The sequence below is a fragment of the Dermacentor andersoni genome, chromosome 5, assembly GCF_023375885.2.
Source record: "Dermacentor andersoni chromosome 5, qqDerAnde1_hic_scaffold, whole genome shotgun sequence".
Classification (NCBI taxonomy): Eukaryota; Metazoa; Arthropoda; class Arachnida; order Ixodida; family Ixodidae; genus Dermacentor; species Dermacentor andersoni.
Genome location: NC_092818.1, coordinates 198,354,981 through 198,371,934, shown reverse-complemented (window position 1 = coordinate 198,371,934; position 16,954 = coordinate 198,354,981). Strand labels below are relative to the sequence as shown.

The 16,954-nt window shown below is 45.9% G+C and overlaps 1 protein-coding gene across 1 annotated transcript in view; it reads left to right on the top strand.

Annotated features, from left to right (window-relative positions):
* The first annotated feature begins 4,258 nt into the window (after positions 1-4,258).
* The window catches only part of Gad1 (glutamate decarboxylase), a 138,331-nt gene continuing 125,635 nt past the window's right edge, over positions 4,259-16,954 (top strand). The window contains exon 1 of the mRNA XM_050179577.2: positions 4,259-4,385. Coding sequence (XP_050035534.1) covers positions 4,337-4,385 — 49 coding nt within the window. The 5' untranslated portion in view covers positions 4,259-4,336. The remainder of the gene's footprint in view (positions 4,386-16,954) is intronic.

Below are 16,954 nucleotides of genomic sequence, written 5' to 3'. Positions count from 1 at the left end.
ATTCAATAAATTTTTCTAAGGCGAAGCACACATTCCTCTGTGAGTGCCCAAGCACAGACGCTCCGAAAGACAGTAGTACCGGAGTGTTCAATGACAGGCCAAGCTGTCGCACTTTAATTTCTAATGTCATTTTCCTCATGGAGGAGAAACGCCGGCATTCCAGTAAGTAGTGCTCAATCGTCTCTAATGCATTGCAAAAATGGCACAATGGGGATATTGCCAGACCAGATCGGTGCATGTAAAAATTTAGAAGTGGGACTCGACAACGTAGTCTCGTTAATGTAATGGAGGAGAAACGCCGGCATTCCAGTAAGTAGTGCTCAATCGTCTCTAATGCATTGCAAAAATGGCACAATGGGGATATTGCCAGACCAGATCGGTGCATGTAAAAATTTAGAAGTGGGACTCGACAACGTAGTCTCGTTAATGTAACTTCCGTTTGTCTTGTTTTGCAAAACTTCCTGCCCCAAGGGAATTGTAAGTGGTCTAGTTCCAAGGATGATTTAAGGTTTGATTGTGATGTTAAAAGGATGTACCTTCTGAACCTGGCGGACGTGATAAAACCCATCGTTGGAAGAAGGGGAAGCACTGGGCCGCTGATAGAAAGAAGCCTTGGCCAAGCTGTCTGCCACCTCATTCATAAATATGCCTTTGTTCCCAGGTACCCATATTAATCGTAAACTTCTCAAATGACTTGGAACCAGTGAGTACAAAGTTTTCAATATGTGTGACTCGCCGGGAGCAGTAAGTGAGGTGCACAGCGACAAAGAATCTGTGATTATTACCGCGGTTGTCCTGGAAGATTGCAGCTTTCGTAAAGCTAGGACAACAGCTAGGAACTCCGCTACGTATATTGGAGTGAAGTTGGGAAGCCGATTAGAAAAATACCAGTCCAATGATGATGAAAAAATTCCAACTCCTGCCTTTTCTTCACTCTGCGAAGCATCCGTTGCTATAATTACGTCAGTGTGGAGTTGATTCAAGTGATCCTGGAGTAAGCCGTTAAGAATATGCGAGGGAAGCTGCTTCGCATTATTTGGGTATAGGTCATCATAAGTAATAACTAGTGAATTTGAGATGCTGTTTTCCGTGATTATATCATTTATATTTACGTCTAACGGATTCAATAACTATTGTGATACAATGACTTGTGGCGTGTGAAACCATGGCCATCTGACTCCAAAAATTGGACTCGTTGTTTGATGAAGATGGACTGGGATCTTCTTAGTGGGGATTCATAGAGCCTTATAAATGTTTGAACGGTAAGTGTTTTAAATCTCATTTCAAGGGAACGTAATCGTGATTCCTTGTAGAGCACAGCGTTGGCTACAAACTTTGGTAGCCCCAGACATAAGCGAAGCGCTTCCTGTTCCAGCAAAACTAGTGGGCGTAGCTTGTAAGCCGCGGCGCCGGAGAATAACACACAGCCGAACTCTAGTATAGGTCGGATATACATGCGGTAAATCATTATGAGTGTGTCTCTGCGCATGCCCCATCGATAATTGCTTATCCTTCGTAATATCCCCATTGCACGCGAAGCTTTTGAAGTTATATGTTCAATATGCTGACGCCAATCAAGATTTCCATCATAAATAATTCCAAGGTACTTGACCTTTTCCACTTGTGGGATAGTGGAATGACGGTATGAAAGGGATATAGTAACTGGGTCTTGTAGGGGAAAGACAAGAACGGCACTCTTATTTACATTAAGGGACAAGCGAATACTGTCCAGCCATGCTTCTAGCTCGCATAAGTGTTCCTGTAAGTATTCGTAGAGTGACTGAATATCACTTGCTGATGCAAAAAACGCTATATCATCAGCGTAAACGTACGTGCTTGCATTTTGATGATAAGGAATGGAGCTGAGTAGGATGTTAAACAACAGCGGGGACAAAACTGCGCCTTGAGGAACCCCGCGTGTTTGTCTGAATTTTCCCGATGAAATTCCGCTTTGTGCACGGTAAAACTCCCTGCCCTGCAAGAACTCTGCAGTCCACGTCACGAAGTAGTCTGGCAATCCAATATCCTGCATCCTCTTTATTAATAAAGGGTATTCCACACTATCGTATGCTTTAGAAATGTCTAATGTGACTAGGGCAGCATATTGTTTTTGGTAACAAGCCAAGTGAATTCGGCTTTCTAGGTCGATATGTGCGCACCAAATGGACATCCCTGGTCTAAATCCAATTTGGCAGGGGCTCAATAATTCTCTTGTACTGGCGCCAGATCTGCAAGTTGTGACAGAACGCACTTCCCTTTCGTGTTACACTGTCAATGTCGCTTCCCTCAACGAGTACCGAGCAATCAATGGCAGATATAAGATATTTACAGTCTTCATAGATTTTACAATGTCATTATTATAGAAAACAAAGAGAATTGGTCCCAATACGCCAGCCTGGAGAAATCCAAATTCACTAGACCGTAGGTTGGTTTCATACTTGTTTAATTAGATGTATTGATGGCGCCGTGCTCAGGTAAGGTTTAATAAGTTGTAGTTTTGTTCCTCGAAACCCACAATGCGCGCTAACATCTCAAATAATATTGTATGGTTGAGCCGATCGAAAGCTTTGCTAAAATCTAAGATTTCTTGATTGAATCTTGATATCTATGTAACCTGCGTTACTGATAACTTCCTACGTTCGTGTCGTGGAATGCTAGGAGAGTCCAGAGCACGTGCAGCACTGTATACTCTTGCCCAAAATTTGCAAGCATTAAATTTTGCGCAAAATCTTCTTATATTAGAAATTCGACTCGTGTTCGGCTTGTTTTTCTTGTTTTAATACGATGTTCGATTTGAAATCAAATAGTCGGTATCCGCACACCCGCATAAATCACCTGTATAAGTGCACCCAGAGCGTTCAGTTTTACTGGCGCAACCAAAAAGTCATTTAGATTGGTCTCCACCGAAAGAGAACGCAAAATTCAATATGCAAAATGCAAGCGGTCCCCAATAATCAAGTGTGCATGAAAATTCTCGAGCACTGCGCTTGGCACTGTCAGAATGCGCGATCGCTTCTCACAACCTTCCGGGGCTCTTCATTCACCAGATAAGAAACAGAATGTCTCATAATCCTGTTGTTTTGAGCTCTCTCCAGCACGTCGCATTTTCAATTACGTACTTAAAAGAAGTAGTGCAGGCAATGCAGCCAAACACATAATTTAAGCGTCTGATGAGGACTGTCAGGACATGCCGAGGCCGTTCGAATGCATCAAGATAAAGAAACATAGCGATTGCGATGCGCACCAGCAGTACCGTAAGTTATGTTGTTGATTACGACTATAGCAGCTGACGGAATACCTATAGCCACAAGGCGCGTCAGCATTAGGTCCCTAACATGTAGGATTAGCTGCGCAGTGGTATATATTAGCCTAGCTCAAAGAGGACGCTTCTTATGGGAGAAAACTTGAGGCGATCAATAAAGCACGGATGCGGTGTTGCGAAAGGATAAGCTGTGTCCATCGTGTTAGTCCAGTCACTAGACATATTTATTTTAGGGCACCCAAGCGGTTAGGGACCGCAAGCCACCTGGCGTACCGGAGAACGCAAAAGAGAGCATAAAAGAACGCAAGAGGCTTACGACGGAGATAGGGCTGTTGCTTACACTAAGTGATTTCGTTACGCCATTGTAATAGCTTCCCATTGATATTACAGCACAACGTTAGTATTAAAAGAACGAGGCGCGTACGTTTCCCACATTTGCGCAGCGCTCCCAGCCTAATGGATTCACCAGGGGATCGAACCCGCGCGATGAGCGGTGCTGTGCAGCGCATCCATTGCTGCCGTGTATACGTCCGGAACTCGCGAGAGAGCGCCGTTTCAAAATCGGGTCAATGCAGCTATTTATAGGCTCGTTAGGAGCGGAGGAGAGAAGCAGGCAGTTTTCGCTGTCCCCTACTAGAGTGGTTGCGCGCGCAGATGAAGAACTGTGTTCGACCCGTGGATCGCCATGTTTGCCCCAGGGACCAAGGGTGAGCGCGTGGGCGCGGACGCCTGCCGCCTGCGCGGACAGCCTCGCTCGCTCGCCTTCTTCGACCGCCTTTCCAGCGTCGGGGCTCCGCGCGGCGCTCATCAGCGAAGCGCGTTCCGTTGCCAGTGCTTCGTCGAGCATCGATCTCGACATTCGGGCAGGACCGTACTGTGGGACGGGGGGATAGTCCTTGACGTCACAGCCGCTGCTCGGCCAATGAGCGAGCGTCGATCGATGCAGCGCCGAGTCCGGGGGCGGCCCGTGGACGGCATTGCAAAGCAGCGCTTGGCTTGTCTGCAGTGCGCCGCCGACACGCTTGCCGGGTGCCACCAGCACACAGCGCCGACGTCGCGACCCTTCCAGCCGTCATGGCCGCGCCGAACAAAACGGAGGATGTGTCCAAGCTGCGGTACACAGGTGAGTCGCTCTCTCCCTCCGCGTCGGCGGCAGGCTGCCTGAGCCCGAACCGGAGCTGTTCCCGCTCGTAGGTTGCGGCCGCAGTCTCAACACGGTGTGCCAAAGTGTAGGAATGACAGGCACCGTTTGTGGTCAAGAGCGGTGCGCGTTCTCTTTGAGCACTAATGTCGTCGATGGCAGCAACCACGCTGCTACGAGTTAGTTTCTATCTGAAATCTTCGAACGAGGACGGTACAAAGGACGGTCGCGAATTATCACTCGAGCACCCCACACCCTTGCACACCCACCACAAAGACAGCGTAGCGACCAAGGTGACTCCGCTGCGCGGAGCGACACCGCCATGCTGCCCTTTCCACCGCAACTTCTTACTTTTCTTTTCACTCGATTTAACGAGGATCGAAGTGCCATTAGCGCCATTATGACCTTTTGGGTGCCACTTGCGCCTAATACAGAGATGTGGTGGGCTTCTGCGAAACTTCCACCCATTGTTTGCGATTTCGCTGCGTCGTTGGTTTATACGACAACGCTTACAACCACCCGCGAAGCCTGTAAGACTCCCACATCATGCCTTCCCGGTGAGCTTTTGTGCGCTTTGGTTACGTGCGCTTGTGTCACCACACGGTGGTCATCTAATGTCCGCACGTCTTACTTCTTCCCGTTTCTTTTTTTTTTTTGTTACCGCCAGGAGCGACGCCTGAGCACATGGGTATTTGGACAATTCGCAAACTATAGTTGGCAGCACATTACTTCAGCATTCTTTTGTTTGAAGAAAAGAAAACAAAATATTGTGCTTGTAATAAGTAAACCAGACCCTGATGCTTTAGGTTTTATGCACATTTCAACTTGTTTGTTGTACTCTAAGAACAGTGAAAAATAATATGGCCGCATAAAATGTACTTTGCCGATAACTAAAACCGTCTACGTTGTATCGATCTCGTTGCTTGACTTATCTAAGGAAAATTAAGCCACATTTTGCACTCTCTAAAATCACTGCGTTTTAATGTCTTTTTTATCCGTATGCCCCTAAACGCAAATTAATAAAACTTGATAAGTAATTTTACATAATTATCTAAATAATCACAGTTTTCCAAGCAATAACATCTACCATACGCACACTGGCGTCAAGCCGCAGTACTTCGCAAAACGAGACTACGACATTAAACCATCGTGCTCCTCGCATGCTCTTGCGCAAGTAAGTTAGGTCGAACTCACTGGGAAGATATAAAGGCTTTAGGAAAAATCCCGCAAGCCTTGAAGTACTGATTCTTAAATTGTAAAGCGTATTGCTTCCAAGAAGCATTGACAAATGTTTGCTCAAGCGCTAGCGTTATACGAGTTCACGTGCACCATGTGATCCAATTAAGAACCGGGCTCGTGGACCGAATTGACCTCCCTTGATTAGAAGATCTCGGTGAGGGTACGAACACTGCAGCCAAGTGTTCGGGATGCCATGATAAGAAAGCAGTGAAAAGTCATTGAGGATGAAAAGGGACATTCTTGGATGCTGCAACCAGACTGAACCCAAGGAATAAAACCACAATACAGATAGCGAAGAAGTCGATGCCGAACTAAAAGGCAATAAGTCCACGGCAATACCCTAGGCATCAGGTGAAGTCCGCGTGTCATCAAACAAGCAAAGAAATTAAAAATGTCTAATGAAATAGCATGTTTAGAGCCGTACTAACTTCAGGGCGTGAAAAAAAAAAAATCGGATGATTGGCTTTACACCTACATGAAAACGCTGGCTCGCTCTCGTGTCGTCGTTTATAACTGCTGATGCCGCGTTCACGTGCGCTCAAGTCTCCGCTGGTGTGTGTGTGCGCCGCACAGGTACCCCGGGAGCAGGACCACCCGTCTTGACGAGCAGTGAAACCGACACTACAACACACGCACCCCCGCGCCAGGTTTGAAGGGCAGCGCTTCGTTCCCGCCACACAGTCGCGAGAGGCGTACGGCAACCTATTTGTTGTGGCTGGCACCGGCGCCGCGCAGCTGTGACCCAGCTGGCCCAAGTCATCAGCGCTGAGGAAGCGCGAGACGCCAGCAACAACACGCTTGCACACGTTGAGGCAGGCCAGAGCCGCGCTAGGCAGTCGATCGGTGGCAAACGGACAATCCGGCAGGAGGACGAAACCCTCTTTTGACGCTCTTTCTGCGCGCAAAAGAGTAACACCATGAAAGGTGTCGGCAGTGTCCACGCCGGCACGTGCTACAGACACATAGTGCAACTTGGACGCTGGTGTTTCTGCGAGGTGCAGTTGTATAATTTCCCGCTCAGCGTCAGCAGTCGGTCGAGCCATTATTAGATTACTAGAGTGATTCTTTACGAAAGGTTGGTCTTTCTATCGGAGCAATGGGAGGGCCTGCTCACCAGCAGCGAGCTTACCGCCCAAAGGGCAATGGTGCAGCACGCGTGCGAAGTGGCCAGGCTGAGTGGAGCCCTGGAATAGGGGCAAACCGTGCTGAAGAGCCAGGCAGCAAGCGCAAGACGGCTCACCGCTAAACCCCTTGATAGCATCAATAAAGTTTTTCTCTCTCTCTCTCTATCGGTATGCGCACGAAATGAAATGGCTTTAGGCTACGAATAATTTCTCAGTCGTGACCCAATATCGCTATAAAGTTTTTTATATTCTTTTTTCAGTGAGAGAAAGATAAGGTAAATGCAGGCAGGTTAACCAGGTTGAGCTCGGTTGGCTAACCCTGCACTGGGAAAATGGCAAAGAGAACTGGAAGATGAGAAGCAGAAAAAATCGAGAAGTTCACACTACGTCTGCACGGGCAGGGAAGCGATCATCGTTCGATTCGTCACAAACGGTCATACAGGCTGGAGCACCTCAAGAAATTCACGCGCTTTGGTGACTTTGTACATCGCAGATGCATACAGGCACGGTAGCCTAGGAGCTGCTCGTCTGGAAAACTCCTACCGTCTATTTTTTTCCTAAAGATGTCCGAAGAAGGGCGAGCCTCCCATCCTCGTATTGTGGGCAGTGACACAGGCGGTGTTATAAAATTTCTTCTGTGGCTATATTATCACAATTGACACCGACGCCATTCCAAATAGAAATTAATAGGCGTTTGTAAAAAAGAATGTCTATTCGAAGGCGATATAGTGATGGCTGTTATTGTCGAGTAAAACCGGGTAATAATTAACAATGAGTACATGGAGGCTAAGCGCTGGCTAGTCAACTGCAGTGTATTCGATTTCGTTAATGCCAGATAAAAGTAGAATGAACAAGCGTTAAGTGCCTCAAACAGGCCGGCTGACGTCTCGATACCTGGACATAAATTTTTGTCGGAGACGGCGTTGTCATCACTGGCGTGTTACTTTTAAAGAATTAAACCTTATTCATCATCATACGCGACGAATATATAGAACATAACTACACCATTCTACGTACATTGCGAAGGTAAGCAGATTGAGTGTAGGAAAATATGAAGGTAGATCTAGTTTACTTATATAGGAGTGAACTAGTAAGCTAGCAGTAAGCTGCAGAACATGAAAAGCGACCTTATTGATAAAATAATAAAACTTCTTTTAAAGTTGCATTTGTTGCATGCAGACATGTTGTAAAGACTTACGCATAAAAACTTTACTCGCATTTTTCTCATGAATATGGAACTCACAGATTCTCCCCTATGATAAAGTGGCTTACTCGACTTTCCCCCCCCCCCCCCAAAAAAAAAAAAAAAAAAACTAATTCTACACGCAACGCCTGCGATGAGAAAAGGCGGGTTGTTAAATACCAAATAGCGTAACTCCTCCACCAATGTTGCACAGGATGCTTGTTTCATTGTGTTTTTGTTGAAATTCCCCCTTGCATTCATTTATTTATTTAATTCTTTTTGTGACAGTATGCTGGCGCAGTTTTGCAAGAGAGCATTCAAGAATGAATACTGCCTTCGCTGATTCTTAGAGAATGATAACCGCTATTTTCAAGCAATAAAAACCTATTAAAAAAATTCCGTGCAGTAAAACTGTGCACAACGCTATGAAGCTACCTTCGTTTGTTTTGTTTTGTAGCGTTCTTTAAGCCTTCAAGATGTGCAAACACGCCAGATTGCGCTTTAAACGCACCACACAATTATACAAAACATCCAGGAGGCCTGAGACACGCAGCGAGCGAGCAAAACGTCAGCGATTAGTTTTACAAACAAGCAGCCGGTTTAAACGCAGACTCGTGCGTCACGCTGCCCTTTTGAAAGACGAACAATGGCGCGAGCGTGGGCAACAGAAACTGACAAGGCGACTAACGGAAACGGGTTCAGGAGCCACCCCCATTGGATGTTTGGCGCCGTGCTGCTGCTGAGGGCGAGGTAGCGGAATCGAATCCCGGCGGCCGCGTGCAGACGCGCGGAATGCGCTCGTGTGTGCCGTGCATTGGGTGCACGTTAAAAAAGTCGAAATTAATACGGAGCCCCACACTACGGCGCGCCCTATAATAAAGTCGTGGTTTCGGCACGTAAAACTGCACAATCTAATTTTTCAAAAACAGATTTAGTATGGTTTGAGTGAATGTCTGTATTAAGCGATGCAAAGAGGAATAATGTTATGCACGCGCAGACGCAAGGAAACTTGCAGCATCTAAGAGGGTCCAACGTCGTAAGCGCGGTATTTTTGAAAAGGTCGAAAGCTTGAGAAAAATGACGCATGCGACTGCAGCGCCACAACCTGAAAACGTGGCTGTAGCGAAGTGTGAAACCGATCATGACGATTTGCACGATTATATATTTATGGGCACACCTGAATGCTGATTTGCTCGTTACTTATTGCTGGTTTTGTTGTTTAGGTGCAATGATCGTATACCTAATGGTTCGAATGGAGAGGCCGTAAGCAAACCAGTTCAGCACCCCAAAGTTCATAATAGACAAGATCAAATCAAGGAAATTGCTAAAGCGGAAAGATTTTTGTTAGGAGAAACTATCTTCCACCCTCTGGCCCAGGACTTCTGGAATATTAAGTAGCTCACTCCCGCGAGAAGCTATATAAAATAGTTCTAGAAAAATTACGCAGGGTTCCGGCACTGAAATTGTGAAGACCGCCATATTGAACTGGTCGTTGTACAAAGTGAGCTAACCAGGAGGCTCAGGAGATGGTAGTGCGAAGCGAAATTGTTCAACAATAGAAAGGTAGATTATTATTCAACACTTTATGTAGTTTATGATTCCTCAGGAAATGGGCAAAGTAGAGCGAGCTTCCGAAAAAGAAATGTTCTCTCCAGTACTCACGAGATCGAGCGCGCCGACTGAACAGTTTGAGGTGACATAAATATTACTGTAAACGCACGTTAATTCTCCTGGGCGGGTTATCTATAAAGAAAATGAACTGCTCATGCAATAATGAAGCAGTACACCGCTAGTAACTAAAAGAAAATACTCAAACATTTCAGAATCAGACCATTCCTGGGCACACCCAACAACGGTTGCGACATTTCATATCAAATTCGATGTATCGAGACAACAGTGCGTAGCAAATTCTCAACGAATTGTACAAGTCTGGCAATGGCCCCATGATGTTAACTGAAATGCACCCCGTAGAAGTGATATCAAAACTCACAATCAAAGTAGCTGTAAACGAGTTTGACGCCTTCGAAAGCGAGTTGTCGAGTAATACAAATAACCTGTCGATGCCGTTCGAGAGCTCGAGCAGAAAAATTAAGAAGCCCACACTTATACAGGTTGTCTCGCATAGCTTGAGCCAATGATTTAAAAATGAAAGGCACTCCGGACGCGTGTTGAACCGAATGCATAATGTTGGCACTGTCCTAGAGTTACTCAGGCTATTCTTTATTTTTCCCTTCACTAACGTATTCGCTATGTTTAATTAATCAACGTTTTAAGTATTGGCTGCAGACCCCAAGTGTGATGCACAAAGTTGTAGAGCACCTTGAGAAACCTCTCATCTCGCCCTCTTCCTTATAGAATTTGTTGAGAGTCGAGGGATCAAATGCATGAATAATAACTGAATTGTCATTGCCAAAGATGCTGCAGACGAATTCTTGAACGCTACGCATTGTCAAGACAAGTAAAATATGTATTTTTTCATAAAAGATATACTCATATGTCCGGAAAATTTTGTCCGAAATAACTTATATCTGCTTCCGTGTTTTTAGTCCATTTAATAGGTAAAGAAAATATCACACGAACTTTAGAACTATATCAGTTTGAAACCAGCAAAGCAGTGCATGACACTGATACGAAAAATATAAACGCTGTGAAATGATCAAGTTGAGGACAAATATTTTAGTGAAACTTTGCCATTCAAGAACATTGTTTACATTTTTGTACATATGCAGCGGCCAGGGAAGAATCTCAACGACGCTGTCCTGTGTTCCAATGTATTGCGCAGGAGCAGCTGCCACTGGTCGTGTATTGTAATTGCACCGAAATTATAGTCGCAACGGAGCGAACATATAAAAAGCAGGAGTTCTGCAAAATATACGAGGGCGAGTCAAATGAAAATGAGCCAATGTGAATATATGACAAACGGAGTACATTACCTAGAAGTAGTCTCCATGAGCGTTTAGACATTTGTCCCAGTGAGCAACGAGTCGCGCGAGTCCTGTCTCATAAAAGTCCTTGGGTTGCTGCTTCAAAAGGTCTGTAACTGACTATTTCACATCATCGTCCGACACGAACCCGGTTCCCTTGAACTGTTTTTTGCATTGCCCCAAAATGGGAAAGTCGCATACAGGTCTGGCTGTATGACGGATGTTGCAGTGTTTCCCACTTGCCAATTTTGTGTTAACGACATCAACGACGTGGGGACGGGCATTGTCGGGGAGCAAGATGATCCCATTCGTCAATTTTCCGCGCGCTTTGTTCTTGGTTGCGACACGCAGCCAAGCTGGCGTTTCACAATATCAGAAACAATTTATAGTCTCTCCATGGCCCCTGACGATTGGAAAAAAAAGTCAACAACACCTTTCCGGTGGAAATGACGGCCTTTGCTATCTTTGGGGGTGGTGAATTCAAATGTTTTCACTGTAAGCTTTGCCATCGTGCTTCAGGCTCGTAGTAGTGGCACCATGATTCGTTCCCGGTCACAATTATAGACAAGAAGTTGTCACCTTCATTGTGATACCGGATCACATGAGTCAAGGCAGCGCCAAGCCTCTCCGTCTTCTGGCGCTGGTTCAAAATCTTGGGCATCCATTGCGCACACAAAAGCCGATAACCGAGATATCCATGAATTATGCTGTGAACCGAACCGTGACTCACGTTCACACGTTCTGCCAGTTCATCGATGCTTATCCTCCGTTCTTGTCTAATCAGCTCATCAACCTTTGCAATTGTGTTTGGGGTGATTGCACGGTGGACATGTGGCCCGGTCTTGGATCGTCTTTGCAACTTTCACGTCCTTCTTTGAACCGTTTGCTCCAACCCTTCACAGTGGCCAATTAAATGCATTGTTCAACATACACGGCAGCCATACGGCGAATAATTTCTTTTTGTGAAACACCTTCAGCTGTCAAAAACCTCAAGACACCATGCTGTTAAACTTTCTGAGCATCCATTATTTCACCCAACCATGTCCAACGCAGTCTATGAGGGTATTAAAGAACATTTATCCTCACACCTGCGTGTTACTTTTGTAAATAAGAGATCCTTATGTGCTAAGCGCATGCCTCGCGGATAATGAACCGAACCATTATTGCGCGGGGTGGGTGGGCTCACTTTCATTTGACTCGGCCTCGTGCATTCGAATGCTAAGATACAATGCAATATACAAATGCGAAGATACAGCTTGATAAAGGGCAAAAAAAGGGTCACTGGAAAGAAAGTTCACTGCACATGTACATAAAACCTCGCAACAAGATATTTAAATATACGCATGAGTCTGCAATAAGCCTACATATCTAATAAAAGTGACGGTATCTAATGCGTCAAAAAAGGTAAATAAACATGTTGCGCAATCACAGAGTCACAGATCACAAAACACTAAAGCCCCCTTCACCCTCCCTCCACTGCCCTTGATGTATCCCGCGCGACGAAAGGCGGCGCGCTTCCTCCCCGCTTTTCCTTGCGCCTGCAAGACTGATCGCCCATCGTAGGCTCGCCTATGCCACCCCACCACTCCTTACGCTTTCACTCGCAAATGCAGTACGCGGCGCGCAGTCACGGTTTTATCGCCCTTGGACTTTATACGGAAAATAAGGGCGACGGCGACTGCAGGAATGCACCTGGAGGGTCCATATAGTTCCTATCGTAATAATATAATAAGAGTATCTGGTAACTGAAGCGTCCGGTGGCCTGTTACTTTCCGCAAGGGAAGTAACAAAATCGAACTTTCACCATGCGACAGTTCGCTGCGCCACAACAATGCCATTTCCTTTTCTTTTGTGGGGTTGGAGCACGTAAATAAAAAAAAACGAAAAGGAAAGCATGTCGACTACAATCGTATGCCTACTTTGGGCACCTAATGTGGCTACCGAAAGAATATCGAAGAAAACGTTAGACACTTGGTCCACAGGAAAGCATACGCATGTACTGTTCGGTCCGGCGAGACAAGATTGTCCGGAGAGGTTGTGCTCAAGCGAATGCTTTGCAATCCGTCGAGTCTCCACGGTGATGGCGGCGAGCGACCATTGTTTCTTTTTCTCGTTTGCTAGCCAGAAGGCATCCAAAACTCTTCCAGGCAAAAATACACTCGGCCAGAGAAAAACGAACGCGCACTAAAGTGCACCGCGCGGTAGTCGGGGCAACATAAGAAAAACGCTTGCACTTTGGCTGGCTCTGGCAGCCCGCGGGTAGCGAGAACAACGAAAATGAAGAGGCTCAATGCGTCCTCGCGAACAAAAGTCGAAGTGGAAAAATAAATAAGAACGTAGTTACCTTTGCTGGCTTTAGTGTCGTGACATGGATACTTTGGCGCAGGTGAAAAAATGTTGATAAGCTTTTCTGTGACATTACGGCACAAATGAACCATCACAACGTTTCGTCTCATCGGAACTCTCTGCGTGCTTTGTCAACTTGTCTGATAACCTCTTGATTTGGCTTGTCTCGTTCTATTGTCCGATATACGACTTTAGAAAAGTCAACGCTTATAACAACATTAAACCCGCAAAGTTCCGGAATTGAAAATCTAAAGCAAGGGTTTGGAAATATCAATGCACCTTCCGCATCGAAATTTTATGAGAACTTTATAGCCATAAAGGTTCGGAATTGAAATTCATGCGCTCCGTAGATTCAAAACGCCCTTGAAACTTTGTCCTCGGATGGGGCTCCTTGCGTTATGTGACTCCAGGTGCATGGACGTTACCACGAAATCCAGCCCGAGTACGCAATGTTCGCTCCGAAATGTCTTTTCGAGCGTGAAAAAGACATTCTAGATGAAATAGAGAATGATTTCCGGCACCGGGGGTTGTTTTGGTCGGTGGTGCATGACAGCACGAAAAAAATTCCGGGGAGGGGGGGGGGGGGGTCTGAAGCTTGATAAGCCCTACTCCCCCTTGGCTGCGTCCCTGGTGTGGAGAGTACATAAGAGTTAACTTCATCCGTACCACGTGCAGCTGCACCAGATGTTGGAGACCCGCGATTTCCAAAATAGAAAGGACTTTGAAAACTAGATTATAATCAACCCGGAAGAGGACCCAAGCTTTGTCAACAAGATACTGTGGACCGACGAAGCTACCTTCTCCCGTAATGCCCAAGTGAACATCCACAACGCTGACTATTAGAGCGACAAAATCCCTCACTGGGCTTTGAAACATCAACATTAGTGGTCGGTTAATGTGTGGTAAGGAATTTATTGTGGCATTATTATTGGCCCTTTTTTTGATAACATGCTTACAGGCGAAATATACGTCAACGACATCCTTGATGGGGCGCTTGAGGATTTTCTTTGCGAAGATCAATTGGCTACGCTCAAGGATATTTGCTATCAGCATGATGGTGTTGAAGAGCAGTAGAGCGGCAAGTTGGTGGAAGTTCATCTTGTAATACTGGGGTTACGGCGCTAGGACACACGGACAACATAAGAAAAGGATAGGACCCGCGCAGTTACAATTGACTTTTATTGGGCTCCCGCGCACGGCAGCAGCAAAGCTTGCAAATGGCTGCATGAAGTATTCCCGCAGCAGTGGATTGGACGGCATGGGCCCATTGCTTCGCCGGCATGGTCGCCAGATTTAACTCCCCTCGATTTCTTTCTCTGTGGCTACGTCAAGGACCGAGTATATCGGACACCAACCACAATATCAGAGAACCTAGAAGAAAAAATAGGACGAGTCTGCAACTCCATTCCTGATACCATGATCAAGAACGCCTCGGAAAATGTGCCTATGAGATGCCAAATGTACATTGCAGCAGATGTTGACGTCTTCGAACACGCATTATAATCAAAGGGCGCTTTTTTGGATTGAAGGTCACTGGAAAATTAATCTGGCACCCCCTAACGCCGCCTCCCCACCCAACTCCATTACACTCTGTCGGCACGCTGCCAGCTCTTGCCCATTTCAAGCATCGGAAAATAAAGCTATGTTCGTGTTCTCTTTCGTCTCCTTAAACGCTTCATCGCTTCGGCACCGCTCGGCTAGGAGCACTCATTTGCGCCGGCATGCGATAAAAGCAGCATGCCCAGATACCTACACCAGGCATAACGCCCTGTCGCGGGCCAGTCCCGCTGCAGCCGACCTTGTTCATCCATCGGACGCTTGAGAGCAGCACAATAACAGTGCGCAAGTGCCCCGTCAAGTGGTATATTTTTTTATATTTCGCGGGCTTTCTTTGGAACGCGGAAAAAAGACCACATGAGATATATCGCGTTGGAAACAATTTTTTGAGAGGTTTCTCAAGGTGCCATACAACTTTGCGTATCACAGTTGGGGTCTGCAGCCAAAAGCTGATTAATAAAACATAACGAATACTTTAGTTAAGGGGAAAATAAAGAATAGCCTGAGTAACTGTAGGCCAGTGTCCAACATTATGCATGCAGTTAAACTCGCGTCCAGAGTGCCTTTCATTTTTAAAACTTTGGCTCAAGTTATGTGAGACAACCTGTATATATAGGCCGAGGTCGCACTCCCTGCTTGTGGTTTAGGTTTTCCACATTACGAAAACAAATTTTTCTATTAAACCTCAAGTGCTCTGAAAGGGGGCATCGCATGATGTATGGGCACTGATGTTGCAGTACTGACAGTTCCGGAATAATCACATGATTTTATGGTAGTACCGAAGTGAAAAAGGTCAGTCATCAGGGCGATTTGCGTGGGTACAGATCGTTTCCATCGTGGGTCGTGCGCAGAAAAAAGGAGTGCTGAAAAGTTGTGTAGCCATTTTGAACATAAGCTGAGTTTGAGTGGCTGCAGATGCAATGAACTGGTCGGATGAAGTGTTTACGTGTTAGAAGGGCGTGGAAAATAGGTACGATAAAGGCAAGGACATGCTACATTACGGCGATAGGCTAAAGTACTAAAGGAAGAAGACTAAGTTGCGTTTTTAGGGCGTTTATGGCTAACTTTATAGAATTCCGAAGAGTGAACCTGGTCACGTGGTTTTGAAACTGATTCAGGTGTGTTTGTTAGATCCACTTGATGTGCGATCAAAGCGCTACGATATCTAATTTCTGACATATGGCGGTCTTGTAAGCGAGGAGTTTAACGAAATGGAATGTCAGGGCAAGGTTGCGGCACATATATCCAAGTGCTTTGTTAGCAGAGTTTTTAATGTCATTCATATGTTAGATCACAAGAAAGTTGAACGCCAACATATCATCTGACGGAGAACGTTAGAGTAACAGGGCGATCGTGAAAGAGTTCGGTCAGGCTTATGTGAATACGGCAGAGATGGAAAAAGACTGGCGAGGTTTTGTTAACATTTAGTGAGATAAGCAGTGTAGCGCACCAGGCCTGTGTTCGAATGAAATCACGTCAACATTAGATGTTTTCGTTATTCGATGGCACACTATGCAGTCGCTGGCATGTAGTCCTACATTAGAAAAAAGAATTGATATGGCAGGTCACTATATGCATATATCAATTTGGGGATTACGCGTGCGGAAACAGGAAGCAGGCGTATATTTTCACGATATACACACAGCGGTATCAAGCTGTTGTTGCAATTGTTGTCCTGAATAGTTATGGCGCAGCATGAAGCTCGTGTAGATCTTCGCCTTCACGCTCAAGCCACTGCTGCACAGTCGTCGCGCTCAGGAGGAAGCGCAGCACTAAAACACACGATGCGTATCTAAACGTATAGCGATTAAACATAACGATATTATCCCCCATGCTTTCTCTAGTTTCATTGTATGTCTGTTTCTTCGTGCAGTTGTGACGAGCATATCAACTAGGTGCTCCGATCCTCTTGTTCTTTTCGCTCATTGCATAGCGAGGGCCTCCAGTTTCTCATGAGGCATGCAGTATACGAGGAAATATTGGCCAGTTGCCAACGTCTAAGCTCACGTACCATGTCACGGTCAAGGCTGAAAGGAAGTTCCACATACGCCGCATTGGCCGTCAGCAGCGAGATTTAACGCTCTCAAGGCTCATCTTTTCCACAAATACCCCAAGAAAAAAAATGGGAGGACGGCGGCGGTAGTATTAAAATTGCTCAAGATGTGGGTTCGGTTCCCA